This window comes from Pleurodeles waltl, chromosome 5 (genome assembly GCF_031143425.1).
Source record: "Pleurodeles waltl isolate 20211129_DDA chromosome 5, aPleWal1.hap1.20221129, whole genome shotgun sequence".
NCBI lineage: Eukaryota > Metazoa > Chordata > Amphibia > Caudata > Salamandridae > Pleurodeles > Pleurodeles waltl.
This window is the reverse complement of record NC_090444.1, coordinates 478,911,343-478,931,786: the sequence shown is the minus strand read 5'-3', so window position 1 is coordinate 478,931,786 and position 20,444 is coordinate 478,911,343. Positions and strand designations below refer to the sequence as shown.

The 20,444-nt window shown below is 45.2% G+C and overlaps 1 protein-coding gene across 2 annotated transcripts in view; it reads left to right on the top strand.

The window, feature by feature from the left end:
• PCMT1 (protein-L-isoaspartate (D-aspartate) O-methyltransferase) overlaps nucleotides 1–20,444 on the top strand; it is a 199,365-nt gene that overhangs the window by 90,257 nt on the left and 88,664 nt on the right. For both annotated transcript variants that reach the window (XM_069234300.1, XM_069234301.1), the window contains exon 4: nucleotides 12,839–12,943. In XM_069234300.1, coding sequence (XP_069090401.1) covers nucleotides 12,839–12,943 — 105 coding nt within the window. The remainder of the gene's footprint in view (nucleotides 1–12,838; nucleotides 12,944–20,444) is intronic.

The window sequence follows — 20,444 nt, the reverse complement described above, 5'->3', positions numbered from 1 at the left end:
GGCCCTTTAGGGGCGAGAGGAAGTTTCAGGAAGAGCGTCTGCAGTGGAGGAAGTGGCGCTCACACTAAGTCACAGGGAGTACTGGGATGGCAGAAAGTTGCTAGGGAGCGGGAAGATATCAACCATAGCTGGTTCTGGGTTGGGGGTTGTCGTAAATTATAGCAATAATCTGTGTTCAGTGGGTTACCTAGACCTTTTGACCCCTGTGTCACTGCACCATTCAAATCATGAATGCCTGCAAGTTCATTACACTTTTGACTGCTTGTTTAATAGTCAAATATAGCAATAATCTGTGTTTAGTGGGTTTCCTAGATGTTTTGGCCCCTGTGCCAGTACACCTGCTGTACCATTCAAATCAGGACTCTAGTGCCTGCAAGGACAAATGAGGAAATTGTTTATATCCAGTAATATGTGTTCTGAGGAAAGGAACGATTTCAGACTGAATACCTCATTACTGTGCAGCTAAACATAGCACAAAAGCTTTCATAAAACGTGGCTTTAAACCTATCCAACTCTCCAAAACGAGTTGCCACAGATGTCTTAAGTAAAGCAAATGCTTTACACATCGAAGTGAAAACTGAGTGGTGTTAAATTGGGTTAAAATGTGGCTGGCTGTTTCCTGTAAAAATATCTTATCCTGTGCTTGACAGTGAATGAGCCATAAACAGTGTAAATTGCCCAGGATTGCCACATGTTCGGCCCAAGCTGAAACTGAAATGCGATTTAGTACTTTGTTCCTAAAAAGGCAGTTTCACAAATTAAATGGACTTACTGAAGAAGAATTTTGCAAAATGTGAAAAAGTCTCTGCAAAAATTCAAAAAATGTATTTTATGCACATGTAAAATTGTTTTGTTTTAGTAGTGCAGAACTCTCAACTTAGTAGTAGTACATCAGACTAAATCAGTGCAAGTTTTTTTTTGTTTTTTTTTGTAAGCAACAGTTTTCAAACATGGTTTTAGAAACGTTCATGCTTTTACCCACCTTGACAATGCCTATAGTGAACTTCATCCCCCATGAATGAAAGGCAAATGTTTTGTGCAGCTGAAGAACGAGATACCTTCTGAGATGGCTATCTGTAAAATAAAATTAAGAAAATGACCCAAGCAGGATCTCTGGAAAAAGAATGCTGCATTCCTCTTTTCTGAAAACGCTCTCACTTTGAAATCAGCTGAAAGCAAAATTAACACCAGGCTCCCTCGAACACTTGGCTTGACATTTGTAATCGGTCTTTGAATGCCCAGCAAATGTGAGAAGATAAGAACAAGATTTACAGGCAAGATAGGAACAAGATTTACAGGCTGATAAACTACAGAAAATGAGTTTGTGGCAGAATATGGTAAACAAGGCTTCGGCATGGGAAAGTACAAACCAGAAAGCCAATTGTAAGGAACGGACAGAATGCATTCCCAGGTAAACTTTCTGCAACTCCCCAAGATGTCTTTAGCATACCACAAAGCTGCACTGTCTAGTAGGCTGTGACCTAAAAACTGCTAGTTCTCTGTAGGGATGTGCAGTAAGAATGCCAAGAGGTGACATGAGCTCCTTGTGGACAAATGTTAAAAAATACTTTCATCTGTACTCATGCAGCCTCTGAGCTCCGGTACAACAGCCCTGCATAATGACCAACCCTCGCTGTAGTGCTGTGCTGACTCCTTCCTTAACCAAAGAGGAATGTAACCTCATCTGTCCAGTCAAAATAAAATGTTCGATGGCATATGTTGCTGCAGATACACATGTTTAGCACAGTCCGCTGCCTGGTGTTGGGCTCGGAGTATTACAAGTTGTTTTTCTTCAAAGAAGTCTTTTTTGGTCACGGGACCGAAGGACTCCTCCCTCTTCGGCTCCATTGCGCATGGGCGTCGACTCCATCTTAGATTGTTTTTTTCCGCTGTCGGGTTCGGACGTATTCCTTTTCGCTACGTGTTTCGGTTCGGAAAGTTAGTCAGAATCTCGGAAGAAAGCGTCGGTATTGTTCCGTTCGGTATCGGGATAGTTAGGTACATCGACACCGATCATCGGAAGACTTTGGGGTAGCTTCGATCCCCCATCGGGGCCTGGTCGGCCCGACCGCGTGCGACATCGAAGCCGATGGAACGGACCCCGTTCCGTTTCTGCCCAAAATGTCACAGTAAGTATCCTTATACAGATCAGCACTTGGTCTGTAACTTGTGCTTGTCCCCCGAGCACAAGGAGGATACCTGTGAGGCCTGTCGAGCCTTCCGGTCCAGAAAAACACTCCGGGACCGAAGAGCCAGGCGTCTACAAATGGCGTCCACGCCGACAAAACAACGTTTCGACGACGAAGAGGAAACATTCTCGGTTCCGGAATCAGAATCCGGAGACTCCGACGTCGAACAACAACAACAAACCGTGAGTAAGACGTCGAAAATAAAAACCATCGAGAAGACAAAAGCCCAGGGGACGCCACTGCCAACAGGCCATGGCTCGACCCATAAAACCGGCGAACCGTCGAAGGCGCCGAAAAAGGGCACGCCCATAGCGAAGACACCCGACTCCGGTCGAGGGACCGCCATGGAGCACCCTCGGAGCCGAGATAGCGGCTCCGAGAGGCAAAAACAAGATGCCGCACCGAAAAACATCGGCACCGAGACACACTGCCGAAAGCCACAAAAATTCTGTCGGTGCCGAAGCCGAAAAAAGATTCTCTCTCGGCGCCGAAAAGTTCCACACCTCCATCCTACACAGAGGAACAAGGAATAAGTGGCCAGATGCACAGATTTGGACAAGAGCTCCAAAGTGTAGAATCAGACTACACACAAAAGAGACTGTACATCCAGCAAGACACAGGGAAGATATCAACCCTTCCCCCAATAATGAGAAAAAGAAGGATCGGATTTCTCAAGGATGACGCACAACCACAAGCCAAAGTGGTTAAAAAAGTCACGCCTCCGCCCTCTCCACCACAACAGGCATCGCCGGCACAAACACCGCCACAAATGCACTCACCAGCGCAAACTACCATAAGTCAAGATAATCAGGATCAAGACGCTTGGGACCTATATGACACCCCAGTGCCGGACAATGATCCCGATTCATACCCCACAAAGCCATCACCGCCAGAGGACAGTACCTCATACTCGCAACTGGTGGCTAGGGCAGCAGAATTCCACAATGTCCAACTGCATTCCGATCCTATAGAGGATGATTTTTTATTTAACACCCTCTCGGCTACACATAGCCAATATCAATGTCTCCCAATGCTACCAGGGATGTTTCGGCACGCAAAACAAATTTTTGAAGAGCCCGTAAAATCAAGAGCCATCACCCCAAGGGTGGATAAGAAATACAAACCACCACCCACAGACCCAGTGTTTATTACTTCGCAGTTACCACCTGACTCCGTAGTAGTAGGGGCAGCTCGCAAAAGAGCAAATTCCCATACATCTGGCGACGCCCCACCTCCGGACAAAGAAAGCCGAAAATTTGATGCGGCAGGAAAAAGAGTAGCATCACAGGCAGCCAACCAGTGGCGCATCGCAAATTCTCAAGCGCTGCTGGCCCGATATGACCGCGCACACTGGGATGAGATGCAACTTCTCATAGACCATCTTCCCCAGGAATACCAAAAAAGGGCGCAGCAAATAGTTGAAGAGGGACAAACGATCTCAAACAATCAAATCCGCTCTTCAATGGACGCAGCCGATACTGCAGCGAGAACAGTCAACACTGCTGTCACCATAAGGAGACACGCTTGGCTCCGCACTTCAGGCTTCAAACCTGAAATCCAGCAGGCTGTCCTTAATATGCCCTTCAACGAGAAACAACTTTTTGGCCCTGAAGTGGACACACCCATTGAAAAACTTAAAAAGGACACAGACACGGCCAAAGCCATGGGCGCACTCTACTCCCCGCAGAGCAGAGGCTCTTTTAGAAAAACTCCATTTAGAGGGCGGTTTCGTGGCCAACCCACAGACACCACCAGCCAACAAACAAGAACCACACCATATCAGGGTTCATTCCAAAGGGGAGGTTTCAGGGGATATAGAGGGGGTCAATTCCCAAGGAGTAGGGGAAGATTCCAGACTCCAAAAACACCTCCACCTAAACAGTGACTTTCAAGTCACACAACCCCTTCACTCAATACCAGTGGGGGGAAGACTAAGCCAATTCTACCAATCTTGGCAGCAGATTACAACAGACAATTGGGTATTAGCAATAATCCAACATGGCTATTGCATAGAATTCCACAAATTCCCACCAAACATCCCTCCAAAAACACGCAAAATGTCACCACAACATTTAGAACTTTTAGGACTAGAAGTTGAAGCACTACTGCAAAAGGATGCAATAGAGTTAGTACCAGTACAACAAAAAAACACAGGAGTTTACTCCCTGTACTTTCTAATTCCAAAAAAAGACAAAACATTAAGACCAATATTAGATCTCAGGACACTAAATACCTACATCATATCGGACCACTTTCACATGGTCACACTACAAGACATCATTCCACTGCTCAAAAAGCAAGATTACATGACCACATTAGACCTAAAAGATGCGTACTTTCATATACCGATACACCCTTCTCACAGAAAGTACCTAAGGTTCGTATTCAAAGGAATACATTACCAATTCAAGGTGTTGCCATTCGGAATAACAACTGCACCAAGAGTATTCACAAAATGTCTAGCAGTAGTAGCAGCACATATCAGGAGACAACAGATACATGTGTTTCCTTACCTAGACGATTGGCTAATCAAGACCAACACAGTAAAAAAGTGCACAAACGACACCACATATGTCATACAAACCCTTCACAAACTGGGTTTCTCCATCAACTATACAAAGTCACACCTCGAACCGTGTCAGACACAACAATATCTAGGGGCAACCATCAACACATCAAAAGGAATTGCCACTTGAAGTCCACAAAGAGTGCAAGCATTCCACAAGGTAATAAGTGCTATGTTTCCAAACCAAAAGATACAAGCAAAATTTGTGCTAAAACTTCTAGGCATGATGTCATCATGCATAGCCATTGTCCCAAACGCAAGACTACACATGCGACCCTTACAACAGTGCCTAGCATCACAATGGTCACAGGCACAGGGTCAACTTCAAGATCTGGTGTTGGTAGACCGCCAAACATACCTCTCGCTTCTACGGTGGAACAGCAACAATTTAAACAAAGGGCGGACATTTCAGGACCCAGTGCCTCAATACGTTATAACAACAGATGCTTCCATGACAGGGTGGGGAGCACACCTCAATCACCACAGCATTCAAGGACAATGGGATGTACACCAAACAAAATTTCATATAAATTACCTAGAACTGTTAGCAGTATTTCTAGCGTTAAAAGCCTTTCAACCCATAATAACACACAAATACATTCTTGTCAAAACAGACAACATGACAACAATGTATTATTTAAACAAACCAGGAGGAACACACTCAACACAATTGTGTCTCCTAACACAAAAAATATGGCAGTGGGCGATTCACAACCACATTCGCCTAATAGCACAATTTATTCCAGGGATCCAAAACCAACTAGCAGACAACCTTTCGCGAGACCACCAACAAGTCCACGAATGGGAAATTCACCCCCAAGTTCTGAACAAGTACTTTCAAATTTGGGGAACACCCCAGATAGATTTGTTCGCAACAAAAGAAAACGCAAAATGCCAAAACTTCGCATCCAGGTACCCACACCGCGAATCACAAGGCAATGCTCTATGGATGAGTTGGTCAGGGATATTTGCATACGCTTTTCCCTCTCTCCCTCTCCTTCCATATCTAGTAAACAAATTGAGTCAAAACCAACTCAAACTCATACTGATAGCACCCACATGGGCAAGACAACCTTGGTATACAACTCTACTAGACCTTTCACTAGTACCGCATGTCAAACTACCCAACAGACCAGATCTGTTAACACAACACAAACAACAGATCAGGCATCCAAACCCAGCATCATTGAATCTAGCAATTTGGCTCCTGAAATCCTAGAATTCGGACACTTAGACCTCACACAAGAATGTATGGAGGTCATAAAACAAGCTAGAAAAGCTTCCACTAGACACTGCTATGCATCTAAGTGGAAAAGATTTGTTTGCTACTGCCATACCAATCAAATCCAACCATTGCATGCCTCTACAAAGGACATAGTGGGATACTTACTACATTTGCAAAAAGCGAATCTCGCTTTTTCATCTATAAAAATACACCTTGCAGCAATATCTGCTTACCTACAAACTACTCATTCATCGTCTCTATTTAGAATACCAGTTATTAAAGCATTCATGGAAGGGCTAAAAAGAATTATACCACCAAGAACACCACCAGTTCCTTCATGGAACCTTAACATCGTCTTAACAAGACTCATGGGTCCACCTTTCGAACCCATGCATTCCTGTGAAATGCAATATCTAACGTGGAAAGTCGCATTTCTCATTGCAATCACATCCCTCAGAAGAGTAAGTGAAATACAGGCATTTACCATACAAGCACCATTTATTCAAATACACAAAAATAAAATAGTTCTAAGAACAAATCCAAAATTTCTACCAAAAGTAATCTCACCATTCCATTTAAATCAAACAGTAGAATTGCCAGTGTTCTTCCCACAACCAGATTCCGTGGCTGAAAGGGCACTACATACATTAGACATCAAAAGAGCACTAATGTACTACATTGACAGAACAAAGTTAATCAGGAAAACAAAACAACTGTTCATAGCTTTTCAAAAACCACACATAGGAAATCCAATCTCTAAACAAGGCATTGCTAGATGGATAGTCAGATGTATTCAAACATGCTATCTTAAAGCCAAGAGAGAATTGCCTATTACACCAAAGGCACACTCAACCAGAAAGAAAGGTGCTACAATGGCCTTTCTAGGAAACATTCCTATGAGCGAAATATGTAAGGCTGCAACCTGGTCTACGCCTCATACATTTACTAAACACTACTGTGTAGACGTACTAAATGCACAACAAGCTACAGTGGGCCAAGCTGCACTAAGAACATTATTCCAAACTACTTCAACTCCTACAGGCTAAACCACCGCTTTTAGGGGAGGTAACTGCTTTATAGTCTATGCTAAACATGTGTATCTGCAGCAACATATGCCATCGAACTGAAAATGTCACTTACCCAGTGTACATCTGTTCGTGGCATTAGTCGCTGCAGATTCACATGTGCCCTCCCGCCTCCCCGGGAAGCCTGTAGCAGTTTAGAAGTAGATCTTAAATCTTAAACATTTGTACATTTGTAAATAATTATTATAAACTTTTTATGTACATACGTATTCACTCCATTGCATGGGCACTATTTATAGCAAACAACTCCATCCTCACCCTCTGCGGGGAAAACAATCTAAGATGGAGTCGACCATGCCCATGCGCAATGGAGCCGAAGAGGGAGGAGTCCTTCGGTCCCGTGACCAAAAAAGACTTCTTCGAAGAAAAACAACTTGTAATACTCCGAGCCCAACACCAGGCAGCGGACTGTGCTAAACATGTGAATCTGCAGCGACTAATGCCACGAACAGATGTACACTGGGTAAGTGACATTTTCAATACTCAATTTATGTTTTTATTTTTTTTCTGCTTTTCAGTGGTTAGGGTTTACATTCCACTAAGCGAAGGAATGGGTTGGGCTGGCACAGTGTGACAGAGTGGTGTATGCTGAAAGAGATCCAGACGGCTGAACTCTCCTGAATGCCTTCTACTTTTATGCTCAGTCACTACACCACCAGAGTCTGTCGTAGGTTGGATTCCTTTGCAAACCTACTTTGTTCAAGGTAAAGCATTTTGGGTTTCAACAGTACTTGAGTACCAGTAAAATAAAGGGCACAATGAAAGAACAGTTACCTTCTCTGACAATACAAAACTCCTCATGCGCCCTGATAATCCTTAGAGTACATATATTTAAGAATCGGCCCTAATAACAAACTTCTGTACAATCCAATTTGTTCAGTGCGGGCTGTAAGGGAAAGAGAGTGGACATTAGAGAGACTGAAAGCAAAGATGAAAGCTCAGTTTTCTAAACTTTAACCCCAGTAATTCCCCATACACCTCCCCCACATCCACAAGAAGCCCTACCACACTCAGTTGTACAAGAAACATAAACTGTGTCTCCTTAATGCCCCTAGCCAAGAGTTCTTCCCTATGTCGGTAAGCCCCATTTTCCTGACCGTAGTATCAAGAAACCCATTGGGGAATTTCACAGCTTCTCACTTGGGCTTGAGTTTCTCACCCCCAGATCCAGAAGGCACACCTTTATTGGATGAGTGTTCCTGGATGACACAGCCCTGAGTGTAGGATTTTTCTTTTCCCTCATGGCTGACAAACCTTCTTCAGATGAAAGTCAATTTTCAGGGTTTAGGAAGCTTGGGGGAAGCAAGACGATCCTACCCAGTGACACACATCTTAAAGGCATTAGACTGATTCCCGATTCCCACCTACGTTTTTAATTTTAAATATTCGTGTTTAACATTTTCCCCTTCCACTTATTGTGAAGAAAAAAACAAACGTCACATTTTAAACTGCACCACCTATAGAAAAGGGTGTGTCGTTCTTTATACTTTCTGGATGTTATGAAGCTTACCCAGCTTAAAGCTCACCAAGACAGTTTGCCTCTCTTCTTGTTTCCAGAACATGACCTTGTAACGTCTGGTCACACTATTCTAAATGTAATTTTCCATAACATTTAACTCCTCTGGTTTTCACCATAACATTTTGGGGGATATATCAAGTCCTGGTTTTCAGAAAGTGGGAGGCTGAGGCAGCAATATGAATTGCGGGGCTTGCCTAGGACATTCCAGAGATTGTTTAAAGTGCTTCAGATTTTTGTGCATGGGGAAGGGGAGACTGAGGGCCATTTGAATTTATGAAGTTGCCCCTGCCTCACGGGATGAGAGAAACACACAGTTAAATAGGTAGTTATGTGGAACAGCTTCCCTTTTCTTTGTACCTTTGACTTGGGTCTCACTTGGCAGGAGACTCTTACATCCACTCCACCTTCCGTCTGGCAGCTTAAAGACAGAGCCCATGGCTGAGTGCAACAAGGCAAGAACTGCCTGGAACAAGTGTCAGAGCTGATTGTGGATTAAACATTTACTGCCTGGAATTTTGGTTAAAAAGATGGAACAGAAACATCCGGCTGGGGTGCCAAGATGTTTCTACCAGAATCTGAGTCCCCACACAAGTGGTTCTTTTACCTGCAAGTACCCTTGCCAGCTACAGGACCAGAAATTCGAGACTTCATCCAACACTGACAGGAGTAAGTGCTGGAAACCTGCTTCAAGTGAAAAAGCTTATCGGCTGCTTAGGAGCCTTTGAAGTAGCTGAGATCAAGAATTCGCAAAAGTTACCTTGAATAATTCTCAGTAGTTTTACTAACCAAAACTGTGATGACCAAGGCAATACTTTTCATTGTATTTCACCAAGTTGCTTAATGAAAATGAAACCAGCCATATTAGTGAAATGAAAAACATAAACATGATTACGACAGATTTACTGATAAACAAATATAATGTCACAACAGACCCTTCACCAGTCCGTCAAAACAGCACAAGACAATTAAACACTTTAGAAAACTACAAAGATTCAGTTTCGGTCCCAAGACTTGGCAGTCTAGTTATTAATCTATAATCCCTCACCAACTGCCTAAGGAATGCTTGGAGAGGTCGATTTTGCTTCTCTAGAGGTCTGGTGCCATAGTGGTGTGCAAGAGCTGAGTTATATGCTCAATACTAAGAATAAGCCCCAGGACACCAGTGGTAAAACACTCAAATTTTCACAATCTTTGCCCTGTAACTCTGACTGTCCTGGGACCCCTGAAAAAGTTCCCACAATACGTCTCAAACTGAGGTACTGTTGTCCGTTAAGATCTCAATAGCAGCTGAAATTGTTTGAGGTGTTGAAGGAAGTTGGCTCTGTCTATACTATCTCAAAGTGAGAGATAGTGTGCACAGAGTCCAAGGTTTCCCCTTAGAGGTTGATAGTGGCAAAATTAGATAATTCTAATGCTCTATTTTGTGGTAGTGTGGTTGAGCAGTAGGCTTATCGGAGGGTAGTGTTAAGCATTTGTTGTACACACACAGGCAATAAATGAGGAACACACACTCAAAGAAGGCTTCTCGGGCTAGCCACCGACGGGGCTAGGAAGAGGGCCGTCTGCTGGTCACTCCTGCACTGGAGGTTGGTTCCTCTCAGTGCTGGGGGCTACGGGTGCAGTGCTTGGTCCAGGCGTCGGGTTCCTTGTTACCAGGCAGTCGCGGTCAGGGGGAACCTCTGGATCCTCTCTGCAGGCGTCGCTGTAGGGATGCAGGGGGGTCGACTCGGGTTACTTGCGTGGTTGCCTGGGAGTCCTCTCTGCAGTGTTTGTTCTCTGGAGCTCGAGCCGGGGGCATCGGGTGTAGAGTGAGAAGTCTCATGCTTCCGGTGAGAATGAAGAGTTCTTATAACATTGTTTCAAAGTTGCAAAAATGTTGCTGTTGGTGAACAGTGTCGCTGTTCTCAGGAGTTTTTTGGTCCTCCGGTTTCAGGGCAGTCCTTTAAGTCCTCCGAGGTTGCTGGTCTCTGTCGGATGCGTCGCTGTGCAGGTTCTTTGAGTCTGGAGACAGGCTGGTAGGGCTGGGGCCAAGTCAGTTGTCGTCTCCGTCGTCTCTACAGGGCTTTCAGGTCAGCAGTCCTTCTTTGTGTAGGTTGCAGGAATCTGATTTCCTGGGATCTGGGTCGCCCCTAAATACTAAATTTAGGGGGGTGTTTAGGTCTGGGGGCAGTAGCCAATGGCTGCTGTCCTGGAGGGTGGCTATTCCCTCTTTGTGCCTCCTCCCCGAGGGGGGGGGGGGGGTGGCACATCCCTAATCCTATTGGGGGAATCCTCCAAACTCAAGATGGAGGATTTCTAAAGGCAGGGGTCACCTCCGCTCAGGACACCTTAAGGGCTGTCCTGACTGGTGGGTGGTGACTCCTTGTTTTTCTCACTATCCTCTCCTGCCTTGGCGCCAAAAGTGGGGGCAGTGGCCGGAGGGGCGGGCATCTCCACTAGCTGGGATTACCTGGGGTGCTGTAACAAAAGGCATGAGCCTTTAAGGCTCACTACCAGGTGTTACAGTTCCTACAGGGGGAGGTGAGAAGCACCTCCACCCAGTACAGGCTTTGTTCCTGGCCACAGAGTGACAAAGGCACTCACCCCATGTGGCCAGAAACTCGTCTGGTTGTGGCAGGCTGGCGCTAGGAGTCGGACTGGTATTCAGGGGGCATCTCTAAGATGCCCTCTGGGAGCATTTTACAATAAACCCCACACTGACAACAGTGTGCATTTATTGTGCTGAGAAGTTTGATACCAAACTTCCCAGATTTCAGTGTAGCCATTATGGAACTGTGGAGTTCGTGTTTGCACGACTCCCAGACCATATACTCTTTCTGGCTAGCCTGCACTTACAATGTCTAAGGTTTCGCTTAGACACTGTAGGGGCATAGTGCTCATGCACATATGCCCTCACCTGTGGTATAGTGCACCCTGCCTTAGGGCTGTAAGGCCTGCTAGAGGGGTGACTTACCTATGTCACAGGCAGTGAGAGGTGGCCATGGCACCCTGAGGGGAGTTCCATGTCGACTTAGTCATTTTCTCCCCACCAGCACACACAAGCTGTGAGGCAGTGTGCATGTGCTGAGTGAGGGGTCCCCAGGGTGGCATACGACATGCTGCAGCCCTTAGAGACCTTCCCTGGCATCAGGGCCCTTGGTACCAGGGGTACCATTTGCAAGGGACTTACCTGTGTGCCAGGGCTGTGCCAATTGTGGGAACAAAGGTACAGTTTAGGGAAAGAACACTGGTGCTGGGGCCTGGTTAGCAGGGTCCCAGCACATTTTCAATCATATCTGGTATCAACAAAAGGCAAAAGTCAGGGGGTAACCATGCCAAGGAAGGCATTTCCTTACAGGTGTTAGCTATGTATGCAGAAGAAAATCGGCATAAATAAGTTAATTGATAAGTGACAAACATTGAGGTGCCATATATGCTCTCCAGTGGCATTACTACCTCTGCAAGTGGTTCACTGGCCAGTGGATATGGCACATGAAATGAAGAACAACCCTATATAATACCTTAGTGCAAATGGAACGAGCACTCCACTGTTGATGACAGAGTGGTAGTAGGCTCATGGTATGCCTTTTGGGCCTTTTTCTGGAAATCGCCTTTTATCGCATAGTGTACCGATGTAAAAACAGAAAATTCCAGTAGACCTATTCAGAGGCCTTTTTGGCGCCTAGGCAGAAATGTCAAATGTTTTGCCCAGTTGGAAAGTACAAGAGGGCCACTCCATCGTCAAGAAAGGAACATACATGTACCAGAGATCACTGGCTTATATAAGTGTTGATAACCACTGACTGTAAAGGTTGCTTTAATCACCGATTTCTCTAAAAAAAAAAAAAGGGTGGACCAGTGTTTCACATGTGGTATATGTAAATCTTGGTAGTAAGATACATTCACTAGTAGTATTACAGATAAATAACTTTCCTTTTTGCAATTGGATTGCACTATAGGTGATAACATATCTAATTTACAAGGTATTCTTTTGGTTGCGTGTGCAGGCCAAGTTCGAGTAGATGACTTGACAAGACGAATGTAGCCAATCACAGCGCACAATTAACTTCTCTTATGTTATAGGTTTAATTTATTGACAAATTAAAGAAGCCTAAGCTTTTGGCAAGCACACAGTTTCTTTAGGAAAGCAGTAATGCATTTAATGCTGCACAAGAGCACATACATTTGTTGAGAATTATTTAATAATTTTGACGTAATGTCCTTAAAAATATGTACCTTAGATTGCAGAGTAAAATATAATTTATTTGTTTTCAGCACGCCTATGCACTAGAGCTTCTTCATGACCAACTGCACGAAGGAGCAAAAGCGCTGGATGTAGGATCTGGAAGTGGAATCCTTTCTGCATGTTTTGCACGAATGGTGAGAGATGAGTAATTGATTTATTGTTAAATGTAAGGGCATCTTTTTTTATATCCAAGTGTATTTCTTTTTTTGAATTGGAGAACAAAGGACCACAACAATACAATGCAGTGAGTACAGTAGAACACAAGTACATAGTGTGCAGTCGGCAGCCAAATACCCACGGCCCGGGCAAATACATTGTTTATTAGTTCAGTCCACGATGTGCCCTCCACATCCCCCAGATCGCCTCATATTTCTGGCTCGCCTCATAGATCAGCTTCTCCACGAGAGAACACCAGTCCATCCCTGCTCGCCACTTCGTAACGGACGGCGTCTCGGGATTTTTCCATTGTTGCGCAGTGTCTCGTTTGGCCACTAGGCCTCCCAGCCTAATGAAAGTTCTCTCCGCCTGGCGTATGGAGACTTCCGTGATGAGCTGAAGGCCACCATGTGTCACCCCCCACCATACAAAGGAGGCAAGCTTGGAAGTAAGGGATCGGAATCAGGCCTGCGGGACCAAGTATGGGAAATTTTTCAAGACATGTAAGTATCGGGGGAGACAAACCATTTTGAAAAGAGCGGTGCAGCCCAAAGGGTTTAGGGGGAGGCGTCGCCACCTGCTCAGGGCCGCAGACAAAGTCCGCGCAAGGGGTTGGAAGTTGAGTTCCCAGGCCAACTCTGGAATGGTGGAGATGTGGATTCCAGGTACTTGAAGGCATTAAACCTCACCAGGATGGTGTGACACCACTTGTTTTCCCCCACCTGTCCCCGCACCTCCACCAGCACCAATTTCTCTGGGTTCAGGCGCAGGCCTGGTGCCTCAACAAAGCATCAGGAGCTCAAGGCATTGAGGGCTAGAGTCTCGAGGCCTCCCCAGAAACACCAGGATGTCGTCTGTGTACAAAGATACGCAGACCTCGCATCCTCTCCACCTCCAGCCTCTCATAAGCAGGTCTCCCCGAAGAAGGCGGACCAATGGCTCGATGGCCAGGACAAAAGAGGGCATCCCTGGCGTGTTCCTCTTCTGATTGGGAAGGAGTCTGACAAGATGCCATTGACCTGCGCCAATGGGTCACGATCGAGGTGTACCATCCCTCTAAATATTGTGCCAAGTCCCATGCGGGCCAGCACCTCTTCCAGGGAGTTCCACAACAGTGCATCAAAGGCCTTGTGGAACTCCACTAGCAGGAGTGCCAAATCCCCCTCCAGTCCACCAGTCTGGGAGTGCCACCTGGCCCCATCTCAAGCAATGACTCGTGCTCCTACCCGGTATCAAGCCACACTGGTCTGGATGAACAAGGAAGGGCAAGGTACGGGACAATCAAGTGGTCGGCACTTTCGTGAATATCTTAATGTCCGCATTAATTAGTGAGATGGGGCGATATGAGGAGCACTGGTCTCCGGGGAGGTCACTCTTAGGTATGACCACAATGGTGGCGTAGTCCAGACCCGAGGGGAACATGCCCCTTTGCGCTGCCTCCCCAAAGGCACTCAAGAGATGGGGAACGAGGCGTTGACGCAGCCTTGGATAGTATTCTATGGGGTAGCCATCCGGCCCTGGGGTCTTCCTGGCCTGAAGGGCCGATATAGCACAGTCTACCTCGTCCTCCGTCAGAGGCAGGTCTTGCTCTGTGGCTAGGGACGCCAGAATAGAGGGAAGTGAAATGTCTTAATAAATGGGGTTTTCCCATTCCGCTGGGGTACCTCGGGAGTAGAGGTCCTCGTAATAGGAGGCAAAGGTGCGTGTTATCTCCTCTAGGTTTCCCTTGCATTGCCGGTCCGGTCTCTGAGGGGCACCACCCGTGTCGAAACATCTCGGGTCGCCAACCAATACAGCATTTTCCCCGTCTTATCCCCTGATTCGTAAACCCTCTGGGTTGAGGCCTGCCAGCACTGTCTGGTCTGTGCGAGTGATACTTGTCAAATCTCTGCTCGCAACTGCGTCACCCGCACCTCCGTCTCCCAGACCTCGGGCTGCTGAGCTCGACGCTCCAAGTTCGTCAATTCACCCTCCAGGTCAGTCACCCTCTGCAGTTGTCGGGCCTCCTGCTGTTTGATGTATCCCTTAATGACCCCCCCCCCCCTTTCAGGGAGGGTATATAGCAGCCCATAGGGCCCCACCGAGGCCACCAAACCCACATTTTCTTTGAAGTAGCGATCTATATGCTGTTCGAGGTATTCTATGCTGTTGGGGTTTTTCAAATACCAGGTGCTGAAGCGCCACATCGGACGACGGGGTTGCAAAGGAGTCCCGCAAGCCATCAAGAGCGGTGTGTGATCAGAGATCCCGCATGCCAGGATTTGCCCAGAGGTCAGTCCAAAATCTGGTAAATCCGCGACTCCGTGTGGTGTGCCGCTGATTGGTGCGTAAATGCCCTTATCTGTGGGTGCCACACTCACCAGGTGTTGCACAGGCCTAGTGAGTCTGTCCACATCACAAGACTAGACAACCAAGCCCGCCTGCCATGACGGGGGTCGGCGGTGGTGTCTCAAAGTGGGTCCTGTATCGCGTTAAAGTCCCCGCTAACAAACGTGTCACCTTGCGGGAGGGAGACCAGCAATCTACGCAGATCGGTAAGTGTGGACCCCACGAGTCGCGGGGCGCATAACACGAGATCATGTTAATCTGTCTCCCAGCCAGGCGTCCCTCCAGTCCCACATATCTCCCCTGGGGGGAGTCATTGTGCACCTGGTTCACCAACAGGGGTAGTGACCTGTGAAGCAAGAGCGCCACCCCCCCTGGAGCCCCTCAAGAACCCAGTGTGGAACACCAGCTCATATACAAACCTCCCAAGGAACGTATACTGGGTCCCAGCTAAAAGGGTCTCCTGCATAAGGACCATGTCCGGTCAATGCTTTTTAATGTAGCGCAGCACTGCAGACCTCTTAATACTGTCTAACAGGCCGTTAACATTCCAGGACAAGAGTTTGAACATGTTGCTGTTTTGTTGGTTAGAGCTTGGCGTGCCTACGGCCCCCCTACCAATCTGTTTTGCCCCACGCACAGCCCCCTCAAGGCTTCCCTGGACCGCATGTAATTGCACATAGCACTCACTGCAAATATAACAAACCTATAAAGGAAAAGGTTAATGCAACTAGAGTGGAAACAGCTCATGTCAACAATCCAATCTAACCCCCCACTCCTCCATCACCCCACACTTCTCCCCTTGAAGCATCTGTTGCCCTACCCCAACACATTGCTAACGAGCAATAAACAGTCTAGTCAAATGTGGGAGTACGTATCATCTGGCGGTGCCCTACTGACAGATGTGCTACCTGACCTTGACTAACACTATGCTTGAAATGGCGTAGTGATCTGGATCACTGCCCCCACAGGACCATGCACCTTGGCATCCGCCAGGCACTGCCCCTTCAGTGCCACATATTGAAAATCTCTGCATTCTCTAGTTCACTTCTGGGAGGTTAGGATTGTCTCATCGACGCAAACAAGGTTAGAGTGGCTTTCAAGTCTGTATCCAGGACCTGCCCCTCCTGTAATTCGGGAGCCAAGTGATCTTGGATGTTCTAAATCTTCATTATAATTGTGAACCCATATAGTTCATGACTCTTAGGAATTTAGCATTTGTTATTTTTTTATGGTAATCATTTTTCCAATAATGTCAATAGGTTTATGCTTGCTGAATATATTCACCATATATTATACACATGCATGACTTTTAATGCTATGTGATAAGCATGTGAAAACTGACGCATAATTATTCAGCAATTCGGAGCAGGATGCAAGCTACAGTCCCTGACTGTTTCCACCTATAATTCCCTGTCCACAGATTTAATGCTAGTCTATTTTTACTGCTGGAATCTGTATAGTTCCTCCTGTTTATCCTCATCCAGAGGTTAAAAAGCTCTGCTGGTTTTCTTAATTCAGTATTAGGATGAATTCTGTAATACTTTAAAGGCAATGTTCTGTTAAATACCTCAGATACCTGCACACTGTTCTGCCGCATATAATGGCATCCTAATGGCAAGATATGAATAATTTTAAATCCATCTAGTTGGATTATTGATGCTTCTGTGGATGTGGCATCCATAGGATTTCTCCTCTAGTAGGCAACCAAAGCTGGGAGTCAAAGCAGTCCTATGGAGATTTGAATGGCTCACATATGCCCTTTTCCTGCCAGAAGTGCAGTCATGTACTCTTGACATGCATTTTGATCAGCATAACCTCTTCACAAAACCACGCATTACAGGTAAGTAAGGACTGACAGAAAACGGGTAAGGTCTATGGACACACTACACAATTGCTATGCATACTATTCCTACAGAGCAAAGCAAGCCTTGAGTTAGGAGAGGGGAGACTATTATTCATCTAATGTTCAGGATTCAGTGCCACTTGTCAGACTGAAAGGGTATGTCCACGTACAGGTGGTTGCTTGATATTGTCAAATTCAGGCTTACTCTCAAATTCACAAAAACCGCATAGCACAAACACCCATAAGGATATTATGAATTTGCTTAAAAAAAGGTCCATGAGAAAGGTCCCAAAGGCACTGAAGTGGGGGAAAAGGGCGGGGGGTCAGTTTAATTTCAGGATCTTCCTATTGTGGGAATGGGATCTCAGCTGGAGTATTCAGACAATCTTTTGCTTCATAAATATGTATGATTCCATGGCTTAGATTGACTTGGAGGATGCCTACTCCTACATACCCATTCATCCTTTGTGTAATATGTGGCTTGTTTCATGGTAGACAGCCAGCACTACCAATTACGGGTAATACCATGTTGCTTAAAATATGCTGCAAACAGTTTCACTGCTGTTTCGAAGAGGTGCTCTGATGAAACAAGTGGAAATCAACTCTCAGATATTCTCTCTGGTTCTAGCGTTTCTAAGACTGTCAACCAAAAAAAAAAACTCTTACTTAATGCCCACTATGTAGATTCTGTTCCTGGGCACTCCACTTCACAGAGCAGCATTAGAGTCTGAAAGTGCCAAACCCAATTGGACTACATGTGTTTTTGCATTCTCTAAATTCCACAGTGTTGCTTCAAAATGAGGCCAATTTTGGAGAAGCTGAATATTCCCTGACAACAATTTAGTGGGCAGACCTGGATAAAATCATCCCAGTTTCTGCTGAGTAGAACCAGGCAAAACTTTTATAGTGTTAAATGCTTTAAAGTTCATCTCCTGAAAATGTTCTGATAACAAGCATCTCCATAACAATTTAAGAAGCATGCCCCCAAGATCTTTAAACAAGTAGCATGTGACACTTTTGGAAGCCTTTCACTACATCGGTTTGTTGGGACTAATGTCTGTCGAACTTTATCTCTGTGCCTTCCTTCCATGAGGTAAATAGACTTAAAGCAGTGATCTGCACAGAAATGAAAGATACCCACAGTTATCTTAAAACGGCCTAATGTCTATGGTAGTAAACCTGAAACAATTTTGATCTGTCAGTGGAACATGTAATGGTCCGACAATGATTGTCTCCTACAGCAGGTGTTATATACAAGGCCTACAATGGTGCTTAAACGTCATGTGGCCCAGTATCAAGGCTGTTGGTAATGCTTTGGTATCTGTTGTAAAGAGCACATCTGTAGTTAGAAGTATTTTTTAGTAGTAAAACTTACTTACCTTCAGTACCTATTTTTCCTGTAGTTACTCTCTCAAACCATGTATTCCTCATTGCCTTCCCTCTTCCCCTTTATGTGGAGTGGCCTCTTTTTAACATCTAAAAGGGTTCCAAAGTAGTACTCAGCCATCTGTTACCAACAGTTGTTTATGCTCCTCATCTGAAGGTGCGGAAAGGGAAAAGACAAACTGAGATTAGCACAAAAGGGTGTTGCTTTTATGCTTCTCCACTCTGTCACTTCCGGAGTGGTATGAGTTATTCATGGAGCTGCGTGACTCTACCTGTTGGCACATGGGAGCATTACTCAAAAAAATTCCAGATCTAGTTTGGTGCCTGGATATCATCTACGTTTAGAGTATCCTGCAGAAAGAGTGTTGCTGAAAACAAGTAACGTGTTCTTTATTGTCTTGTGCATGACACTTTATCTTGAGTAGAATAAAGCATTTTGTCCATGTATGTACATTTTAATGGATATATCAGAAATAGGTACGATTGATAGGTCAGTACTAAAGCATCTAATCTTTTTGTATATACAATTTAATTGGAACATCTGATAATATGTAGAGTTCAATTATTCCATGCATGATTGATTTTTACTTATCAACAGATGTTCTAATTTGACTGAACTTCTTTTGACTTATAGCCAATTTTTATATTTTTTGTGGCGTTTCTGTTCTACTGGAGTAAATGTTATTCACCACGAACCTACAAATGATTTACAAAAAGGGTTAGATGCTTAGTACTAACTATTGTAGGTGAATTTTCTTCACCATGCTGCAAGCATGTATATTTAGCATTGCGGCCATTGTATGATGATGGACTTAAAGGCTGTATTGTTTTTTTTTTTTTTTTTTTGTTTTTTTTTTTGTCTATAGGTTTCCACCAGTTTTGCCCTGAAGAAGATCCAACCTAAATTATTTTGAGGGGCAAAACTTTGACTATCTTTTGCTTAGTCGCCAACAAAATATTTGATACTATGCTGTTAGATGTCAGGGTGGCAAAAGAACTGTACTTTTGACCATTACATTTTGTTTTTGTGCACCTGTCAAGATGGTACTCTTCCCTTGCACTGCACTTTCACCAGGAACACCAGTTAACAATATTTGTTTTAACCTTTTTAATTTTCCACGTTATTTTTGTTATTTGATTTATTCAAATAACTGGCTGCTCTAGCATGCAACTAGTCCCCCTTCAAATAACTGTTGGGATAGAGAGGAACCTGAAGAAACTCAGTTTGCTGAACTTCTGTAATAACCCTTGTTTCTAGGTATACAGGGTTGCCACTCATTATATTTTCGTCCAAGTGAAGGTGGTGCATTTTCTCATGGACCACACCACTGTTGTGTAACTGCGAGTAGGGGTTCTGTACCAAGAAGCTCAGCACCTCCTGAAGTTGGCTGGCGCGTCATGGCATCTCTTTGATTGTGTACCAAATGGCAGGATCTTTAAACGCCAGACCCAATAGGCTCAGCTAGTGGTGCCTGGTGGATTTTGGGGGAATGACGACTGCATCCTGAGGTGGCGCAGGGCGTTTCGAGAATGAGGAGAGTCATGGCTGGATCTTTTGCCCACTGTTGAACGCATAGTGCCATGGGATTCCTGTATGCTTTTCCACCCCTGCCTCTTCTGCCCAGAGTTCTGAAGAAAATCTGGAATGACCTCACCCAAGTTATCTTAGTGGCTCCATATTGAGCCAGGTGAGTCTGGTACCGGAATGTGTGGCTGTGAGCATCTGTCCTTCAATCAGTCCACCGCTTCGGGAGGATTTTCTGACACAGCAGCAGGGCAGGATTCTGTACACCAACCTGTGCTGTCTACACATCCTTGCTTGGAGTATGAGATTTAGCATTTGACTGCAATCAGTCCACTTCCTTAGGTTGTGGATTTCATCCTCAGTCAGGCAAACATCTAAAAAAAATTGTTTACTCAGG